Consider the following 22,844-nt stretch of genomic DNA (forward strand, 5'->3'; position numbering starts at 1 on the left):
CTGTAAAGCTCCCCCTGTGCTTTACAGCTTTTTTTTCTTTCCTGAGCTAGCTAATAACAATAGGTAGGTATGGGAAGGTCTAAACAGACTAAACATGAGATAACATGTACGTGTTCTTAGAATTAAAACAAAACGACAAACTTTAATGCTTAATGCAAACTCACCCCCAGGACCGGCGAATGCACTTCTGCCGCTCTAGGCGAAAAACAATTGTGCTGCCCCTCTATTTGCAACGTTTACCAGCAACAACACACAAAGACCAATATGCCATATACATATAACGCAAAACCAGCAACAACACACAAAGACCAATAAGCCATAGGCCTACATATAACGCAAATAGTGCGCAACGCGCGTGTGCCCAAAATGTCAACAATATTAAAGTTTATGCAGGAGGTAAATGCCTGCTGGCATTTTTCTTTAAGCAGTCATGACAGGAATTTTCCAAATAATCATATTTCCTCCTCAGATTACTGTTGCAAATCTCTTTACACCACTTTCTTATGTGCGTATACACACACAAATGAAATGTCCGCAAGCACATTATATCATCAGCAGGTTCAGCATCTTAAATAACGACTAGAGAGCAAATGAAGCTTAACTTACGTTTCAGAAACGCGCACGGCAGGCCTTCATCGCAGCAAAGGTCTTAACTGCATCCTCTATTTCGATTCTCTGTGCCAGTTCATGTTCTATGGAGATTGTTGCCAGTCCATTAAGTCTGTTCCCTGTTCACAAAACGTTCCCCATTCAAAGCAATCGGGACATCACATATGAAACAGTTAGCCACCGCTGTCAGCGAGCCGAGCCGCCGTATTCAAGCACCGAGGGCGCGCGCGCCGCGCCCATACCTCCGGTTCAGTTTCCCGAGCCCACAAAGTGCGGCGAAAACATTTTCGGTGTAACTGCCACGCTTCAGCTCGTCTGCGACAATCTTTGCGGCGTCCATCTTCATTGAATTTTGATATCAGATAGAGCCGGCCAGAGCGCTGCATATTAAGTAGCCACGCTGTTGGGGGGCGGGGGCAAAAGCGCCGGCGGCTATTCAGTATGGAAATACACACAGACAATGACACGCCCCTACTGCATGCTAGAATCTCCGAAAAACAAGCCGATTTCAACCTCAAAATGTACGCTTTTAAATATACCAATACTGTTATCTCAAACATGTAGAGGCTTCTTCATGATCTCAACTAACAGATTCTGCAAAAAAGCGGAAATCACCAATTTTGGAAAAAAACGCTTCTTTCTCATTTTGCTCGCAAGTTGTGCTGCCGACTTGTGTCCCTGGTTTCCGTGACGGGTCACAAATGTCAGTGCATGTCAAAACATCCCAAGGGTCCCAAAAACACGCTGGTCCCCAGAGGGTTAAACATAACTAGTAATTAAAAAACATAATTAATATCCTACAAAATTAAAAGGAATTAACTAATTTATTATGAATAGAATAGTTCAATATAAAATATTCAAATATAACAAACTGATTGATGAAGTAAAGCAATAACATGAGATTGAAAAATTATTCAGCAACACTTTATTTAAAGTTTAATTGCACCTATGTAATATTTGGATTTAATAATTATCAGTCGGAGACAGTCCCTCTAAAAGTTGACGAGTGTGTATTGTTGCCTATATTTAGCTATCAAAACGGTTTACAGATAAAGTACTTTTCATTTCTAAAGTATTTGGGTTTATTTATTATACAAAGGCCTTTTTGTCGATTTTTTGAAAATAACTACTTGTATAAATAACTATATCGTGAAATATATCGTTACCGTGAAATAAAATTAGTCATACCATGAAACAGAATTTTTGTCATACCAGCTACCCCTAGTAAAGATGATCTTACCCCAGTCTCTCCAGTTTACAGTGAGGGTTCGCCAGTAGATCAGAAAGCTGCTTGATTCCTGAGTCTCCTAGTTTATTCCCATACAGATTCAGTTCTCTCAGGTTTGAGGGGTTTGATCTCAGAGCTGAAGCCAGAGCAACACAACCTTCATCTGTCACACCACAATCACTCAACCTGTAGAGAACAATGACACACATTAAGCCTATATCCAGAGATAAACATAACACTTAAACAATAAATTACATAATGTCAATATGAAATGTATAAAAATACTCATAAGTTCACTTTGTTAAAATACATCAGTTAGGATTAGAGGATTGAATATACAGTTTGTACAGTATAAAAAAAAATTATATGGAAAGTCCCCATAAAACATGTAAAAACCAACGTGTGTGTGTTAATGTATTTGTAAACATTTTAAGGAATGTGTGTATGTGTGTGTGTTAGGGCTGGGAGAAAAAAAATGGATTCACCAAACTATCGCAATTTTTTTGTTTACGATTTTAAAATTGATTTTTTATTCCAGAATCGATGTTGATTCAAATTAAATTGCTTTAGTTATGTCCTTGCTTATAGACGAGGTTGACAGAAGTTAGCCACTCTTGCTCCAACAGAGGATGAAACGTTTTGTTATCTATGAGTGTCGTAATATCCCGTTCAAGTGGACGTGTGGAAGCGGCGTGAGACTGAATGCACTGAAAAGCCATCGCGCTACTCATATGTTGAGAGAGAGATAAGACAGTAGAGCTGCACGATTCGTCTTTAAAATACTGTGATCTCTATTCAAACACACACATGATCTTCTTCCAAATCCTCTGCCTATTAAACCTTTGACAAAATCGCAACATTTTAAATCTGTGTTGGCGCTGCTGCTGACCCAGAGAGTTGTCATGAAACACTTCACAAAAGGTCTTTTACACCTCATAATAGTATTAATATTTCTGTGATACATTATTTCAAATTATCACAGAAGTACTGGAATAAATGTTTAAAGTTCAAATATAAAAACTGATGTCTACAATAGCGATCAAAAAAGAGTAAATCAGCTTTTGATAGAAACTTGGCACTTAAAATAACGCATTTATCGATTACATTGTTTCGCAACTAAGTGGCAACAAGTGACTGTCAAAAAATATATTGGGTATTGAATTATTTGGGGAATACACTGCGGGGACTTGATCACTCCCGTAGGGCCTTCCCTAAACAGAGGATGTCTAGTTATAATGGCCGAAACATCCAATGAAGTCTGAGGTGTACTACTGACGATGTGTGCCTCGGATCACCCATCAAGGGAGGATGCCCAACCGAAAATTCCACTGTGACAACTACACTGCTAAGGTCAAGTACATTCTCCTGGTACGCACTTGCACTTAAAGGATGTATTACATCTCATCCTGTGTTTCCTGGAAAAAATATATATATTCAAGAGAATGTAGTAGGCTACTGTATGATGCTTCTGAAATAAAACTCAGAAAGATGTGATGAATTGTTTTGGTAAATATCTTTTACGCCTTGGTAATATTTTTAGGAAATTTGGCATCCAATTCCACCTATATGCCGACGACACCCAACTTTATCTGTCCTCTAAACCTTCCGCTAATTTTCCTCCATCTGTCCTCCCAGACTGTTTGGCAGAGATTAAAGAATGGTTTACTTTAAATTTTCTTAAACTTAACACCAGTAAAACAGAAATTCTCTTATTTGGCTTAAAAAACAATCTGTCGAAATCTACATGCTCATCTGTGAAAATTGACGATTTACCAGTTTCTATATCTAAACAAGTTAAAAGTCTGGGGGTCATTTTGGACAGTACTCTTTCATTTGAAGCACATATAAACAGTCTCATCCGCTCTGCTTATTTTCATATACGCAATATCAATCGACTTCGTCCGGCTCTCTCAGTAAAGAGCACGGCAATTCTAGTCCATGCTCTAGTTATGTCCCGTATTGATTTCTGCAACAGTCTTTTTTATGGATTGCCTTCTAAGGTACTGAATAAACTCCAATTAGTACAGAACTCGGCTGCCCGAATCATCAGCAGAACTCCTCTAGCTGAACACATTACTTCTGTACTACAACACTTGCACTGGCTCCTGGTAAAATATCAAATTAATTTTAAAATTCTTCTTTTTACTTTCAAAGCACTCAATAACCTTGCCCCTTCATATTTATTGGACCTTCTTCATATTTATACTTCCTCTCGGATTTTAAGATCGTCTTCTTCACTCACTCTTGTTCTCCCTAGAACTCGCACTACTTCTATGGGGTCCCAAACTTTTAGTCATGCAGCTCCTTATTTATGGAACCTGCTGCCACAGGATGCCTCCTGCCTCGCTGCCTGCTGTGTGTTTGTTTGCTTCGAGGCTGTAAGCTCCGCCTGAGCCTCGTATTTCTTTATGTTTTGAGCCATCATTTACTATCTAGTTGTTTATACTACTAAATACAGCTTACCCAACATCTCAGATTAACCTTACATCTCTAGCTTCCGTTATTGTTAACACAGCACACTAGTAACTCGCTAACGTTAGCCTGCTAACGCGCCACCCGTGCGCTCATTTATATATTTATTTTCTCTCGCGCGCCCGCGCCTTTGAGTTCATAAAGTCCAGGTAAGTAAGAAATCAGTCAACAAACACGGTGAGTAATGTCTTCTTGTCCTCTTATTGTCACCTGTGTCACATGTCATATGTTTAGTATAGCCTTCTCCGATGGCAATATAGGATTTATATGTGATAAATGCAAGGAGACAGTCAGGCTGACGGAGAAGATTTCAGAACTAGAGACACGCATCCAAACTTTATTTGAGGATGGTAAGAATGCTAGATCTTTAGATAGTGTTTTGGATGCGCCTAGCATAGTGAACTCTTTACATGATTCGGTTCCGGCTGAAGTAGAGCCCGTGCAGCAGGGCAGATGGGTGACCGTGAGAGATCGTTCTAGTCGCGGATCAAAGAACCACTCTTCCGTTCCGTTTCCCATAGAGTTGTTCCGATTCCGATACTAGTATCGGAAATGCCGCCGATACCAATAAAAATTCTGGCATCGGTATCGGCGAATACTTCTATCCGCGTACCGATCCGATACCATTTTCTTAAACAATAACTAGTTATGCACGCTAGCTTTGCGTAACGCTGCAAATCGGAGCTCAATTCTTCTTCGCTGCTCTAAACAGTGGTTGCTTGTGGCAACACAGGAAGTCGTGCTGTTGCCACACAAGCAACCACTGTTTAGAGCAGCGAAGAAGAAAACGCACGCGCGCGCCCTGCAGTATGTCCGCAGTTTGGCAGTATTTCAGACTGGACAACCAGCTAGTAAAACGGCGACATGTCTCATATGCCATACTGCAATTTCGAGGGGTGGAACAAGTATTAGCAACTTCAAGTAACACCGAGTAACCCCGCAGAACACGATTACACAAAGGCAAGGGCAGAGAAGGATGAGCCGCGCCAGAATCAACAATCTCTGAAAGCTTCATTCAAACGAAGAGAAATGTTTTCAAAAGACAGCCAAACGAGCGATCATAAATATAACCGACACAACATGTAAGTTATTAAGTTTATTATTCTGGATGACCAGCCGACGTCAAAACTGAAATACCGTTTATTTAACAAAACTGTTTATGGACCTTAAATTATAAAGAGATAATTTTCTTATATTATTCATATATCATTTTTTTAGATTCCTAGATTTATTTGTTGCACTTTTTTTATACAGTTATATATTGTAAATGTAAAATACCTTTTTTCAGTTTACAGTATTAGATGTGTGGCTGCATTTTAAGTTCTTTTTCACTTAAGAAAGATAAATAATATATTGCTGTGAAATGTATGTCAGATAATAAAAATACTCTAGTTCACTCTATGTATTTGTTCATGTTTAATTAAGGGATAAGTCTGAAGCACACCATCAAATAATTCTATCAATTCATACAGTGCTAGTATGAATCGCAGCTGTATAGATACTGTACAGACCCAGGTATCGGATCGGTACTCGGTATCGGCCGATACCCTGAGTCCAGGTATCGGAATCGGTATCGGGAAGGGAAAAAGGGTATCGGAACATCTCTGTTTCCCATAACAAACCGATTTGCCCCACTCAGTGAAACACCCACTGAGAATTCTGTTGATTGTGCCCTGGTAATTGGTGATTCGATCACACGGAACGTGAAAATAGAGACACCAGCCACCATAGTCACATGTTTGCCGGGAGCCAGAGCGCCTGACATCAAAGCAAATTTAAAAGTGCTGGCTAATGCTAATCGTAAATTCTTTAAGATCATTATTCATGTCGGCACTAATGATGTTCGACTCCGCCAGTCGGAGATCACCAAAATTAATATTAACCCTCTGGGGTCCAAGGTGTTTTTGGGGTCCTTGAGATGTTTTGACATACTCTGACATTTGTGCTTTTTTCAGTTGCTTATAAACATATTACTGGCAAAGGTGTAATTACACTCTATTTAGCACACACAGGGCTACCATAATGTGTTATCAACATGTATGTACATTTTTGTATTTTTGAGAGAATATTGTTTATGCGTGGTTATTGAAAAAACTAAAACCTAAAGTTTCTGAAATAAGGCCACAAAACACATACTAAATATCTGTCCACAAGACTTTTGACTAGTGGATGTTGTCGCCTAGAGTTTTTTCTTCAAAATGATCTGAAAATCATCCTGCCTTATCATTCATATAAAACAATAGATTGGTTTAAATTTAAAAATGACACTTTTTGTTTGGAAAGGCAATATGCGCAGGGGTGTGACCTGCTGTGATTCACACCTGAGAAGACAATGGCCCGCATAATGAGCGCATAATAGAGCTGCATACTAATGACCCTTTCATTCAGGTGTGTCACTGAGCCACAAGAATGTAATGACAATATATATATATATATATGCCTATATAATACAAAATTGGTTCACAGTTCCAATTATTTATTTATTTTTCAAATTGTGCTTGCAAATTGTATAATATCAAATGTAAAAATTTCTAGTAATTGTGCAGTTAATTATCATACTGTTTTTACAGAAAGTTTGGGAATGTATCCCAAATGTGTCACTAATAAAACACAATACAAATAATTTAAAGAGGAGGCTTATATTGAGCTTTTAAGATTTACCTAAGATTTATTTATATGTAGCCTACATATATTTTTGCTATTTTAATAAAAAGGTTACAATTACAACAACAATTAAAATTTTAACTATATTTCAAATGTAATCTTTCTTTGTATTATATACTAAAGTATACATTTTATCATACATATTTCACAGTTGCGGATTAATTAGTTTGAATATAGCTTACAATCGAACAAACACTATAATAACATCTTAGCAAACAAGCTTATTTGATGTGGCAGTATTTTACAGTAAAAACGACATCTTGTCTTTCATATGTAACATATCGTTTTTATGATTAGGACATATAAATGTTAATTTGCAGTTTAATACGTTGCTTATACAAAAATATTTTATTTCAACATATTTCAGGTGATTTTTACTTATCTCAGTATTCGAATATAGTTAGGTAAAAGCTGTTCATTCATTCACACACAAAAACGCGATTCAAACAGTCTTTTTGTTTACAGACACTATTCCATATCGCGATTAGGACAAAGCACTTGAAAATAAAGAATGTACCTATTTCCTCGGCTGGATCCGTTGCTCCTCCAAATGAAACTACCTGTAGCCTACTTCTGAGGTAATTTTTTCCAGGATTATTATTAAGATAGTACTATTATTCCTCACAGCGTCGTAAATCTGAGTCTCTTTCGGTGGTTATCCAGCTGATGTGGGCGTGGATCGCCTCAGAGCATTTGTGTTTGAATAGAGCGCGCGCTCCGTGGGCGTGGTCAAATTAACTTTAATGAGCTGAGACGAGAACGACTATCATCTCTCTCTTTTCGTACAGATTACATAAAATGAGAAAAAATGTTTTATATATAAATTACTTCATTTAAAAGAAGATAATTCAGGCTTCATGCCTGTGTGCCTGTATACCTGTTTGACTGAGTATTTGCAGAGTTACAGATGATTTTTCGGACGCGTTTCAGAATGGACTTCACTGACAGAGAGAACGCAGAACGCGCATCATGTTTATTTTTCTTTATTAGGCGAAAAGCACAACACTTTGTTTTTATTATGAGGTTCCACAAAAAAAATACAAACTTAACAGGATCGAATGATGTACAACACTTATATGTAAGATCAAAATTAACAGAGTAATTTGAGTCTCTTTTGCACTGATAAGGAAAAAAGTGAGCTGGTATCGCCGGCGAGACCGCCGACCCCAGAGAGTTAAAGAGGTGTGTGAACTCGCAAGTACGATGTCAGGCACTGTAATCTGCTCTGGCCCCATTCCTGTACGCAGGAGTGATGAGATAGTTAGCCGATTGGCCACACTGAATGGTTGGCTGTCGAAGTGGTGTCCGCAGAATAATATAAAATTCATAGACAATTGGAAAAGTTTTTGGGGCAAGCCTGATCTGTTGAAAAGAGATGGTATCCATCCCTCCTGGGCTGGTGCTGCTCTTCTCTCTAGTAATTTGGCTCATAGTCTTAGAGATAAAACATGACAATCTGGGGCTCAGGTCAGGAAGCAGACAGACTGGCTAAACCGACCATCTGCTAGCGGCCTCACGTCACCAAGGTCAGATAAATCCCATCACATAGAGCCTCTTTCACCTAGATATCATCATATAGAGACTGTGTCTGTTCCCCGAATTTGGAAATCCAAAAAACGTCAGGTTAAAAATGTAATTGATGTTCAACAAATAAAAAACAAATATAATACAGATGAGCAAATGATAAAGCTTGGGTTGCTGAATATTCGATCCCTTACTTCAAAATCTCTCATAGTTAATGATATGATTTCAGATTATAATCTTGATACGCTGTGTTTGACAGAAACCTGGCTAAAACCAAACGATTACATTATTTTAAATGAGTCAACCCCACAAGATTACAGTTATAAAAATGAACCTCGTCTGAAAGGCAAAGGGGGAGGTGTTGCTGTAATTTATAGTAATATTTTCAAAACCACTAAGAAATGTAGCTTTAAATATACTTCTTTTGAAGTATTGGTGCTTAATGTAAAAATATATAGTGTAAACGATAAATCACATTTGAGAATTATGCTGGCTACTGTATACAGGCCACCAGGGCACCATAAAGATTTTATCAAAGAATTTGCGGACTTTCTATCAGATTTAGTATTGGCTGCAGATAAAGTACTAATTGTTGGTGATTTTAATATACATGTAGATAATGAAAAAGATGCATTGGGATTGGCATTTAAAGACATTGTAAACTCAATTGGAGTTAGACAACACGTGTCAGGACCTACTCATTGTCGTAATCATACTCTAGATCTAATATTATCACATGGAATAGATGTTGATGCTATTGAAATTCTGCAGCAGAGCGATGACATCTCAGATCATTATCTAGTCTCATGTAAATTACATTTAGCCAAGGCTGCAAAGCCGACTCCGTGTTATAAATACGTTAGACCTATAACTTCTGCCACTAAAGATTGCTTTATCAATAATCTTCCTAATCAGTTTCATCATCTCAGCATCCCGGATAGCTTAGAAGAACTTGATATTGCAACAGAAACGTTTAACTCTCTCTTTTCCAGCACTTTAGACGCAGTTGCTCCGCTGCGCTTAAAGAAGATTAAAGAAAATAGTCCAACGCCGTGGTACAGCGAGCACACTCAGGCCCTTAAGAGAGCAGCCAGAAAAATGGAGCGCAACTGGAAGAAAACTAAACTAGAGGTTTTTCGGATTTCGTGGAAAGAGAGCTCGATTGCTTACAGAGGCGCTTTAAAAGCTGCTAGATCTGGTTATTTTTCAAACCTATTAGAAGAAAATAAACATAATCCAAGGTATTTATTTGAAACAGTGGCTAAACTAACAAAAAAGAAAGCTTCAAGCTCAGAAGTGTCAAAGCAACACGGCAGTGATGACTTTATGAACTTCTTCACTTAGATTGATAATATCAGGGACAAAATTATAACTATGCAACCATCTACAACAGTATCGCATCAGGAAGTGCATTGTAGTCTCCCTGAGGAATTTTTTTATTTATTTGTTGCTATAGGAGAGGAAGAATTCTGCAAACTCGTTAATTCATCTAAATCGACAACTTGTATGTTAGATCCTATACCGACTAAGCTACTGAAAGAGATGTTTCCAGAGATCATATATCCTCTTCTTAATATCATTAATTCATCTTTGTCTCTAGGATACGTACCAAAAACCTTTAAACTGGCTATGATAAAACCGCGTGTTAAAAAACCACAACTTGATCCTACAGAATTAGTCAATTACAGGCCGATCTCGAATCTGCCTTTTCTGTCAAAGATATTAGAAAAAGCAGTATCTTCACAACGTTGTTCCTTTCTAGAAAGAAATTATATCTGCGAGGATTTTCAGTCCGGATTTAGACCGTATCATAGCACTGAGACCGCTCTCATTAGAGTCACAAATGATTTGCTCTTATCATCCGATCGTGGTTGTATCTCTCTATTAGTGTTACTCGATCTTAGTGCTGCATTTGACACCATTGACCACAACATTCTTTTAAATAGACTAGAAAACTATGTTGGCATTAGTGGAATTGCATTAGCATGGTTTAAATCATACTTAACTGACCGTTATCAGTTTGTAGCAGTAAATGAAGAGATGTCTTATCGATCACAAGTTCAGTATGGCGTACCACAAGGCTCAGTACGAGGACCGCTGCTGTTCACTCTGTACATGCTACCATTAGGAGATATCATTAGGAAACATGGAGTTAGCTTTCACTGTTATGCCGATTAAACTCAGCTGTATATTTCTTCAAAACCCAACGAAACTTACCAATTCACAAAATTAACGGAATGCATAGCTGATATAAAAAATTGGATGACTAGTAATTTCCTACTACTAAATTCTGAAAAGACAGAGATTCTAATTATTGGACAAAAAACTTCCACACGTAATAACCCAGAATACTGTCTAACACTTAATGGCTGCTCTGTCAAGTCTCCGTCGTCGGTTAGGAACCTGGGTGTGCTATTTGATACCAACCTTTCTTTTGAAAGCCACGTGTCTAGTATCTGTAAAACTGCATTTTTCCATCTTAAAAATATATCTAAAATACGCCATATGCTCTCATTGGGAAATGCGGAACAATTAGTCCATGCGTTCATGACCTCAAGGCTAGATTATTGTAATGCTCTACTGGGTGGTTGCCCTGCACGCTTAATAAACAAACTACAGCTAGTTCAAAACGCCGCAGCTCGAGTTCTTACCAGAACCAGGAAATATGACCATATTAGCCCGGTTCTGTCAACACTGCATTGGCTGCCTATTAAACATCGTATACATTTTAAAATATTGTTGATTACCTACAAAGCACTAAATGGTTTAGCTCCGCAGTACTTGAGCGAGCTCTTAACGCATTATAGTCCTTCACGTCTATTGCGATCTCAAAATTCCGGCCAGTTGATAATACTTAGAATATCTAAATCGACTGCAGGCGGTAGATCCTTTTCCTATTTAGCACCAAAACTTTGGAACAGTCTTCCTACCATTGTCCGGGAAGCAGACACACTCTGTCAGTTCAAAGCTAGACTAAAAACACATCTCTTTGACCTAGCATACACATAATACATTATAGACTTCTATAAATTCAATGTTAGGCTGCATAGATTAGGTCAGCCGGAACTGGGAAAACTTCCCTTAAATCTTGATGTACTCGCTACATCATAAGAAGAATGGCATCTACGCTAATATTAGTGTCTTTGTTTATCCCGAGGTTTTCCCGCTGCCTGCCGGATCCAGGCCGTGTCCAGATCTGACGAGGGAGCTTTGCCTGGACCCGATGACAATGCAGTGCTGAAGTATCCACTATCCTCTCCCTATGGAGGATCCCTTTCCCACTCTACAGATAAAGCGTTGTGAATTCCGGCTCGCGTATCCCGAAGTGATAAAATAAAACAAAATTCTGTATCAAAATTTATAGGCAAGAAAAGTAGTTTGTTTAGGCTGGGTTGTATGAATTACAAACCTGCGCACATATTTTAAAAAGCACATAACTATAGAATTCTGAATGAGCATGTGAACGCCGTCAGCGTTAATCACAGGTTCGCGTTTAAAGTTTGATCATTTCGACAGAGGTGAATCAATCAAAGTTAACTTTAGCTGGAAGTAACATTATTCAAGAACCGCTATAACGCCAAAACAATCTGTTACCTTAAATTATATGTTTATCTCTGTAAAGCTGCTTTGAAACAATCCATTGTTAAAAGCGCTATATAAATGAAGATGACTTGACTTGACTTGATGTGCGAAACAGTGAAAGTATTCATGTTTTTAAATCTTGCCTAAAGACCCATCTTTTCCGGCAGGCTTTTATTTGATTATTTTTATATTTTAATATTTGTATCCAAGGTTTTAATAATGAGTATTTGATTATTGTTGATTGTTTTATTGTGTCTGTAAGGTGTCCTTGAGTGTCATGTAAGGCGCCTATAAATAAAATGTATTATTATTATTATTATAATTAAATATGACTCATCTTATCCATCATGTAAAGGCTGTATAAATCAAGGGGGTAATCCACCAGCCGGAAACTGAAGTCTCCCCGGGCTCCGCCATTGGCTAACAAGCCTTCACCTGCTGTTAGCATTCCATTGACTCCCATTCATTTTTGCGTCACTTTGACAGTGAATAACTTTACATCTGAGACGTTTAAAGACTCCATTTGTCCATTATTTATTTCTAAAGAAACACGACAATGTATAAAATGCTCCATTACCTTGTATCTTACGTTGTGGCCCCGTAGAAGCAGTTTTTGAAAAAATAGACTAACGATTGTGTCATAACACGCGACTCTCTGTCACATAGAAGAGAAATGACCGTAAAGACAGATGTAGAAGCTCACGCGCAATGGGGGGACGTGGAGGCATAAAGTCAAGGGAGAAGCCCATAGAGAGTCATAAAGTTGCTCCTGCTGCGAGCTCATGAACAGCTAATACTCACGATCTCCGGAGCTCTGCAAGATTCAGAAGGGAATGATTCAGATTCCTCTTGGCACCGCTACTAGAAGACGTACAACTGTCAGTCAGGTTGCTCACGTCACAACTACGTCTTCAAGCTCAGTTTGAGCATGCGCAGTGCGTTTGGCAATCAGGAAGTGAGTGCTTCTATTTGACTTCACTTTTCTCCGTTGAAGTCTATGGGGTCACTGTGTCCATTTCTTTTACTGTCTATGGTATAAGTGTATGATTTAACTTTTCCCCATTGTCCCCATAATACATATTGTATCGGCACTCAATTATTTGTATATAGTCTCTTAAAACATTAACTATAGCTTATATACTATTATATACTATTCATTAACTATAAACTAACAGTTTGAAAATGATTTATAAGCACTGTGTTACTGTATACTTGTGATAAAGTGTCATCATTATTTCAAACTGGTCGCATTAAGTGTAATTGTTCCTTTTGTATGTGATGGAGTGATTCTTCTTTTTCAAAAATTACACAAAATAAACAAAGTAAAGATGAATTTGACTGATTGCATTAGGGGTGTAACGATACACGTATTCGTATTGAACCGTTCGGTAAAAGGCTTTCGGTTCGGTTTTTGGTACGCATTTTCAAACTGAACAGTTCGTTGGACCATTTTTCCTACCGACCAAAATTTCGTTATTTCAAATGTAGGCGCGTTGCGCGTGGCAAGCGCACTCGACATGCTGGCTCGACCACAACATTGTTCAACATCAAATGGCAAATGTAATGTAAGCGGAACGAAACTGAGCTAATCGTTATTATGTGGTTGACGGACTGTTTATCAGTTTGGACCAATGCAGCGCGAGCCGATCTTGATTAAGCAGCAGTTACTACACAGCGCTGAGACATCCAGTAAAGAAAGCATTTGAATTCGCTATTGAAGTAATAACATCGCTGCGAGATCTAGTGAGAAACATTCACATTTCTCCGTTATTAATGGATCAAACAGCGCTGACGTGGAAACCAGGAAGAAACATTGTGCCATGAATGAACTATTCAGTGTCCACAGATCAGCAACATTCACCATGGATTTACTGTAGTAACACTAACTGTAACCATGGAAGTTTGCCAGGAATAGTAGGCTATAATGCTTTCAAGTGACATTACGTCAGTTTTATTTTGACATTATAAATACAATTGCTGCCCTCAAATGTTAATCTGAACTATAAATACAATTGCTGCCCTCAAATGTTAATCTGAACTAAAATAAACCTTTGTTTATAACTACTACAATATAACATTTCATTTTGTACAAGGAGCTGTTTTGCGTGCGCACGCTCGAGAAACATATCTCGAAATTGTAATGCGTGCGTACGCGAAACTATCGCGTGCGCACGCAATAGTATCTCATGCGCACGAGATTCATTTCTCGTGCGAACGAGATACTATTGCGTGCGCACGCATTACAATTTCTGGTTTGCGTACAATTTGCGTCACTGTCATTACTATGCAAGCAAGATGGCTGATGGTACTAGACACCGTAAGAAAGACGCCGATAGCGACCACGCGGCTTTAATGAATGAACTACGTGCGCTTAGCGCAAAAATGGACACTATGCAGACTACAATTGAAAAACAAATGAATGATAAAATGGAAAGTCTATGTGAGTCCATGGAAAAACTTATTAGTGAGAGTAAAGAAGTATTCAAGCGCGAGGTGGCTAAAGCAATTAAGGAGATGCAACACGCGTTGGATCTGGAAGTGGGAATTCTCTGTTCCAGAATGGATCAGATGGAAACTAAAATGAATGAGAAAAAAGCTAAGGGCAAGCAGTTTGATCCTGACGTGTCGTTGGTAATTATGGGACTGTCGCAAGCGGAGGGAGAAGATGTTGAGGCCAAAGTAAAAACTCTGCTGGGAGAGGGAATGGACTGTGCCAAAAATTGTGGCCGTGGAGCGCATGAGGGCGCGAGGGCGAAATCCGGGACTCATCAGAGTGGAACTCGAGACAACGCCGGAGAAGGTGGCAGTGCTTCGGCGGCGGTTTAAACTCAAGGACAACGAAAGCTACCGAAGGGTGTATGTTTCGTCAGCGAAATCACACGCTGAGCGTCTCATGGAATTTAATCTTAGGACTCTGCTTAGAGAGATCCCTGCTGCTAAAGATTACTATTTGGCCAACAATGGACGGCTAGTAAAGCGTGGTCAAGCCAGGGGCATGTTGGGATCGACACCACAGTCTTCGGATTGAAGACTTCATGCCCAGCCTGTAAGTACGGATTATATTGCTTTAGTTCATTGGAACGTTGATGGATGGACGCTTGCAAATAGTAAGTTAAGAGCGGAACTGCTTCTTTCGTTTGAGCCAGGAATTATTTCATTAAATGAGACTCATTTGTCCGCTCTTATACCTGAGCTTCATGGATACAGTTGGATTGGACATAATCGTGTGGCTCATAAAAGAGCTGTCAAAGCCTCCGCGGGTGTGGGTGTATTTATCAAAAAAACGATTTTGGACAATTTTTCTGTAACGATTGAGGACAAGACTTATGATGGAATTCTGTGTTTGCGGTTTGAGCACACGAGCTCACAATATTCATTTATTTTGATTTCATGGTATTTGTCTCCTGAAACTTCGACATGGGGCCGTAATGCTGACCTTTTTTTATGCACACTTATTGTCTTTGATTTTTATGGTTGAGGCTGATTCTGTTTATATTTGTGGGGATCTGAATAGTCGTGTTGCGCACCACAGAGACTATGTCGATTAGGATGATATTAGTCCTAGAGTGGTGTTGGACTCGGGCTTGAACAAACATGGGGAAAGTTTGATTGATTTCCTTAAAGAGTCGAAATGCTGTGTGGTTAATGGAAGAATAAACCCGGTGTATGATAATTTCACATCTATTTCTGTTAGGGGTAAGGCGGTAGTTGATTATATTGTGACGAGACATGAAGATTTAAGAACATGTAGTGAATTTAAAGTATTCACTCCATTTGAATTATTGGAAAGAACTGGGTCCCGAGGGCTAATAGATGAGAGGAGTAGACCCCCTGATCATTCTATGCTTTATTTACGTTTTCAAACAGCAGAGATGTTTATAAATAGTGTTGATACTACATCACTTTGTAAACTACCAATAAGAAACATCAAAGACAATTTTCTTTCTTCTGAAACTTCTGATGAAGCCCTAAAAAATGTTATAGTACAATTAGACAAGGGTATGGAAGCACAGGATAATGTTGATTGTTGTTATGAACTTTTCTGTGGGGTTTTGTATGGGGAAATGAGTCAATATGAGTCAAAACTGCATGGAAAACGAGCCCACAAGAAATGGTATCGAATTAAACAACCGTTTTGGAATAATGAATTACATAATATTTGGACAAATCTTCGTGTGGCAGAGAAAAGATATTTAAAATGCAAGGAGCCTGTTTTAAGGAAGAATTTGCATGGTATATTTAAAACCTGTCAATATGATTTTGATCAAAAACTTAGAATGTATAAAAGGCGTTATAGGAGAGGTAAAGCTCTTGAAATAAATATTCTTCAAAATATTAATCCACAGCATTTTTGGAAAGAAATAAACAAGCTTGGCCCAAAGAGAAATAAATTAATTCCATTTGAAATAGTCACGGAAAGTGGGGGGTCAGTATTCGAGATAGATAAAATATTGGACAGATGGGAGAAAGATTATAGAGATTTGTACACTTGTGCTAGCTCTAACCAGTTCAATTATACATTTCTAGCTGAGATATGTAAAATTAAAAATCTAATTGAAGTTGGATCTGTTATGTTGGAAACACCCTATCTTAGTAGTGTGCTAAACAATGATATTTCCTTAGAAGAAGTTCAGAAGGTAATTGATAGAACCAAACCTTATAAAGCTGTTGGTGTGGATGAACTTTCTAATGAGGTTCTTAAATAACCCGCGCTGTTAAATACTCTCCACATGTTATTCCAATATTGTTTTAAGAGTGGGACTGTTCCCTCGGTGTGGTATAGTTCGATCATTAAGCCTATTCCAAAGACCACACAGGCTGACCCAAGAGTACCTTTGAATTATAGAGGAATAAGTTTGCTAAGTACAGCATGTAAAGTGTTTTCTGGTATTCTTAACAACCGACTAAGTGAATATATTGAAACTAATGGAATTTTGGTGGATGAACAGAATGGGTTTAGAAAACACAGAGCATGTATTGACCATATTTATGTTTTATCATCTGTCATTAGAGCAAGGTTGCAGGAAAATAAAAGTACTTTTGTTTGTTTTGTTGACTTTAAAAAAGCTTTTGATTGGGTTAATAGAGATTTGTTGAAATATAAGTTACTTTCTATTGGTATTACAGGTCACCTGTATAATTCCATCAGAGCTCTGTACAAGGCTCCAGTGGCCTGTGTGCAAATTAATGACATGAGGACAGGATGGTTTCCCACTCCATTTGGGGTTAAGCAGGGAGATGTTCTTTCACCCACTCTTTTTGCGCTTTTTGTGAATGATCTAGCTCAAGAGATAAAGTTAGCAAATTTGGGTATAGACATTGATGGTTTTAACCTCAGCATTTTATTATATGCAGATGATATTGTTGTTTGCGCAGATGAAGAAACTAAACTACAAAGAATGTTGGGTATTATGAAGGATTGGTGTAATAAATGGAGACTTTCTATAAATGGGGATAAAACACAAGTTGTCCATTTTAGGAAACCATCTGTGTTACGCAGTGAATTTGAGTTCTTTTTTGGACAAACACAGCTTATGTATTTCAGATCTTATAAATATCTTGGTTTCCTTTTTCATGAAAATATGACATTCTCAGAAGGGAGAAGGGTTTTGTCTGAGTCTGCAGGGAGGGCCCTGGGAGCCGTTATTAGTAGGATGAAGCTTTGCCCAGAAATAGGTTATGCAACATTTACCCAGCTGTTTGACAGTATTGTGGGATCTATTTTGTTTTATGCAGCTGGGGTCTGGGGCTTCGAAGATGCTCCTGAATGTAATAGACTGCAGAGCAGGGCCATGAGGTGTTTCCTTGGAGTGCACAGGTTCACTACTAGAGCTGCGCTAGAGGGAGATATGGGCTGGGACCTTGTATGGTGAAACAAAAGGTGGAATTAATAAGATTATGGAATCGTTTTATAAGATTACCTGAAGATAGACTTACTCGGAAAGTTTTTGATTGGGATAAAGCTCACAATTATCCTTGGTCAATGGAGGTCCTCGGAATACTCTTATCAGTAAAAGCACAGTATATATTTACAAATACTTTACAATGTGATATATCTCAGGTCAGGCAGTTTTTGTTTAATTCTTACAAAGAGCAATGGCAATGGCAGGTGTTAAATAAGCCCAAATTGAGAAGTTATGTTCACTTTAAAAATGAATACTCCATAGAGCCTTAAGTCAAATGCTGCTTAACTAGATCACAGAGGTCTTTGTGTGCCCAGCTTAGAGCTGGGGTGTTGCCCTTGCAGATCGAGGTGGGGCGCTATAATGGTGTCCCAGAAGAGGATAGATTATGTGTTTTGTGTGATTTAATGGTTGTTGAGGATGAATGGCATTTTTTGTTTTTTTTGTCCTTTATATCATGAATTAAGAGTGGTTATGTTAGAGAGAATTCAACATAAAAAGCCTGATTTGTTTTGGATGACGGATGGGGATATGTTGAATTGGCTCTTTGAAAATGAAATTTATAGTTTAGCTAGATATGTGGAAAAGGCGTGGAAACTTAGGCAAAGGAATTTATATCCTGGCCTAAATTGACGGTGTCTTGTTTTGTTTTGTTTGTTTATATTGTGAAAATGATGGTGATATATCTTTTTTGATAGTCATCTTCCTATGTGCTTTGTATGATGGTCATCTTTGTGTATTATGTTTGTTTTATGTCATTAGTGTCTTTTAAGCCTAAGGGCTGGGCATGTAAGTGCAAGACACTTTAATAAAAAAATATATAAAAAAAATAAAACTATGAGGAAAACAAGAGCATGGATGTGGATGCGCATGAGTTGATCGAAATCTATTTTAAACTAGGACTTCCATTACAAAGACATAGTTTCTGTTCTTGCATTTCGACAGATACTGTATACTGAGCACTGAGCAACATTTAAAACGCATTTTGAGGTCTAGAAGTCTGTTTTCGACGGAAAGGGTACTCAAATATTGAAGACGCGATTGCATTTATTCAGCATCAACTCCAAACTTCAGGTCAGCTCCATAGATACAGGTGGATGCATGCAAAGTGTAAAGAAAATGGAATACATATCAGAAAAGAACATGTTCGATTCATTTTGAGCTCGTTAGATCCTGGTGGTGTAGAATGCAGAAAAGTCCGACGTCTCCATCGGCGTAACTATTTTGCAAAAGGACCAAATTACATCTGGCATAGGGTTGGGTATCGGTTGGGTTTTATCCGATACCAGTACCTACTCGGTATTTTTTAAACGGTTCCGGTGCTTAAACGGTTCTTGAAACGGTACTTAAGAAAACGAAACTGCACACACTTTATCAAAAAATAATACCCTTTTATTTACAGGGCCAAACTGGACACAATATTAACTTAAATCTTTAAACAATATAAATACAAGTAACATATGGTAATAATAAAACCAATATAAAATAAAAATTTTTACATTACATTTTACACATTTACATAATATCAAATAAAACAATATTGTATCAAACAATGTAATAATACTGGAGATTAATAGAGATTACTAGCAGAGCTGCCAACTCTCACGCAATTGACCGTTTTCACACGCTCTCACGCCACACATCCATTTTCTCACGCAGAGAAAAATCGCGGACAAAGAGGACACCGACAGACAAGACAGAGAAGGTTACTTTTGATATGGAACAAATCCACAGCTGTCAGATTCTGTCAATATTTTTACGAGATTCACACAATAAATAACGTTTTGGCTCTTTGAAATGTGACAGATCGCTGTAGCGCGTCAGTTCAAACGGCACGTGATACAGCAGCCTACAAATACAAATCCACTGCTTCTTAGCTACGCAGCATTGAGTGAACCTATGAAAGAGAACATCTCTGGTTACTGGTGTAACCTATGTTCTCTCAATAGGGAACGAGACGCTGCCAAGCTCCTCGCGCTGCCGACCAGCTTCCTTTTTCGGCAGAGAAATCTGAGGAGCAGATGGCGGCGCGCGCGCCAACATAATATGAGGACGTAAGTGCGTCGATGCGGCGCCCGCGCCATTAGCCAATGAATTGGCTTGATTCTATATGGGATTCAGACTATCGGCACACCCAGAGGGCGTTCTGACACGTAATTTTACACGTGAAATGCAGCCAAACCTTGCGAGCAAGAGCGCGCTTGCGAGACAGAAGAGACTGTGCGTGTGTGTGTGTGTGTGTGCGTGTGTGCCTAATTAAAGTCAGGCACCGAAATCAGGCACCGAAATTGTCGTTCTTATTCGGTCTGGTTACTACCGTTTACGTCGGAACCGGTTCCCTATTGGCACCGAGTTTCGGTACCCAACCCTAATCTGGCACTTTGATTCTTATGACAAACTGAAGCCATATGGTATTTGCATAAACGGCTGTATTGACGGCTTTTCAAGAAAGATGATTTGGCTGAATGTGTACACAACAAGCAGTGACCCGAAGATCATTGGAGGATACTACATGGAAACAGTGAAGAGTTCAGGTGGCTGCCCTAGAATCATTAGAGACGTCTGTGGCACAGATAATGGGCATGTGAGAGACTTCCAGCGTTTCCTCAGACGCAACATTCTACAGGAATCTAATATTGACTGCTACATAGAAGGTGCAAGCACAGCCAACCAGCGAATAGAAAGTTGGTGGGGATTTCTCAGGAAAGAATGCATGGAATTTTTCATCTCTTTGTTTGGTGACCTCAAGGACAGAGGATTGTTCGACGGGGGATTTTTGGATCGTTTACCCATTTATTGACTTATTCAACCAGGCTGATTGCCGGCTGATTCAACAAGACCAGGCCACCTGTTTAGGTGCGGGATGCATTGCGTTTAAACTATAGGCCTGGTTGGCACAGACTTGGGGAGGGGCCACAAATCCGTGAGTACAGTTTACAAACCCGTGGGAACGGATTGCAAAAGCGTGGGCACGGTTTATGAATTTGTGGGTACAGATTGCAAAAACTGAAGGCATGGTTTACAAATCTGAGAGCGCGGATTAGGAAGTAGGAACTCGTGGGTACGGTTTATTAATCCGTGAGCACGATTTGTTAAACCGAGGAAACAGTTTGAGAATTTGTGAGTAGGCCTACGGTTTATAAACTGAGCGGACGGACTGCAAAACCGTCGCCACGGATTTTCATTTTTTTTCCAACAGGTGACTTCCCGGGCTCCGTAGAATATCCTATGTTCATCAGTGGTTACAGCCTATATCAAGCAGGGACACTTTGTGTGCATTTTATTTTGTGATTTCACCGGAATGAATAGAGAGTCTTCGCAACGGCGATAGATTGAAACACGCGTCCAAGTGAAGATTGCGCAACTCGCGCAGCGCGTCATCCATGCAGCGGACACGACCCCTTAGCTTGATTTCAAAAACAAGAGATTTTAGCACTAAATCTCTTCTTTAATAGCGAACTAAATGAATGATCTGCTAGTTAACTGGAGATGTTTTATTTATTTGTATTAGGTTCATCCGTGGCTCAATGTTTCAAAAAGTAAATGTGTGTGAAACCATTGTAAAAAACAATTGGCGTTGATTGACGCCAATCGACGTTCATGTTTTTTCTTCCGTCTATTTAAAAGTTAGGCTAATAATAACATGTTGCATTCTATACGGCCTGATTATGTCATTTTTTAAGTTACATAGCCTGCCTCCAGTTTTCCTCAACTTGACTAATTAAGAGGCGATATTTGACCGGCATATCATCAAAATGTCCGTAAAACGAAACCTAAACTCTGATATATATATATATATATTTAAAAAGGGCCTCGTTGATTAATTTTGCCTGGGGCCCCCACTCAGTGTAGGTTCACCTCATACCCGCTACAAATGAGAAACTACGGAGCCCGGGAAGTCACCTGTGGGAGAAAAAAAAAACAATCTGTGGCGACGGTTTTGTAATCCGTACGCTCAGTTTATAAACCCTACTCACGAATTCTCAAACTGTTCCCTCGGTTTAACAAAGCACTCCATTTAATAATTAAGCAGCATTAAAAAAAATAATCATTCTACATTGAAAAATGCCATTACAGATTAAAAATGACACAACCAATTGCAGTTTGAATAACTTTGTTTCAAACATTTATCTTAAATTTATATTTGTATTGCAGGATGAAATGGATGAAACCGCACGTGTGTGGGATGCACATGTAATAAGACCTTCAAAGAACAATCGAGTGCCAAGCGGTAGACCCAATGTGATGTACTTATTCCCAGAGCTCTATAGAACGGAGAACTACATGCAGCCGGTGGACACAGGAGACCTACAGCTGTGCAATACAGAATGCTCATTTCGATCGTCTATACCATGTGACAGTGATGTCTATGAGATTTGCAATACTGTTATGATAGAAGCTCACTTTGAGCTTCCAAAGGACTCGTACCAAGCAATAGACTTATACTTGCATCTAAGGAATGAGTTATTGACCTTATTGTAACCTGTGCTCAGGGTGTAGATAAATAGAGGGGTGGTGGCACCTTGTTTAAAGGATATTTGATACTTGTTTGACATTTGTTTTATTGATTATTATACTTTAACACAGAAAATGTACTGATGACATCATCTAACGATGTTTACAAACATGGTTACTCAAACTTATGTTTTTCTTCATTACAATAAATTGTAAAAAAGAAAACAAAGAGAAAGAAAAAACGGCAACATATATTGAATGAATTAAAATTAAATTAAAATATGTTGCAGTAAATATTAAAATTACTGTGCATAAGAAACTCTGTTTTATTTATTTCACAGGAATATATTTTCATTACTGTTTACCTGAAATGTACAAACATTGTTTTTGTTTATAAAACATTTCTA

At 38.6% G+C, this 22,844-nt stretch overlaps 1 protein-coding gene across 50 annotated transcripts in view; it reads right to left on the minus strand.

Annotated features, from left to right (window-relative positions):
• Positions 1-22,844, minus strand: part of LOC130072179 (protein NLRC5-like) — a 912,375-nt gene that overhangs the window by 41,827 nt on the left and 847,704 nt on the right. For 49 of the 50 annotated variants that reach the window (XM_056237149.1, XM_056237148.1, XM_056237144.1 and 46 more), the window contains one exon: positions 1,850-2,023. The exons of the other annotated variant lie outside the window; for it this stretch is intronic. In XM_056237149.1, the coding sequence (XP_056093124.1) occupies positions 1,850-2,023 (174 nt within the window). The remainder of the gene's footprint in view (positions 1-1,849; positions 2,024-22,844) is intronic. 50 annotated transcript variants of the gene reach the window in all.

Source organism: Rhinichthys klamathensis, unplaced genomic scaffold (assembly GCF_029890125.1).
Source record: "Rhinichthys klamathensis goyatoka isolate OS25496 unplaced genomic scaffold, OSU_Roscu_1.1 h1tg000481l_1, whole genome shotgun sequence".
NCBI classification, from domain to species: Eukaryota; Metazoa; Chordata; class Actinopteri; order Cypriniformes; family Leuciscidae; genus Rhinichthys; species Rhinichthys klamathensis.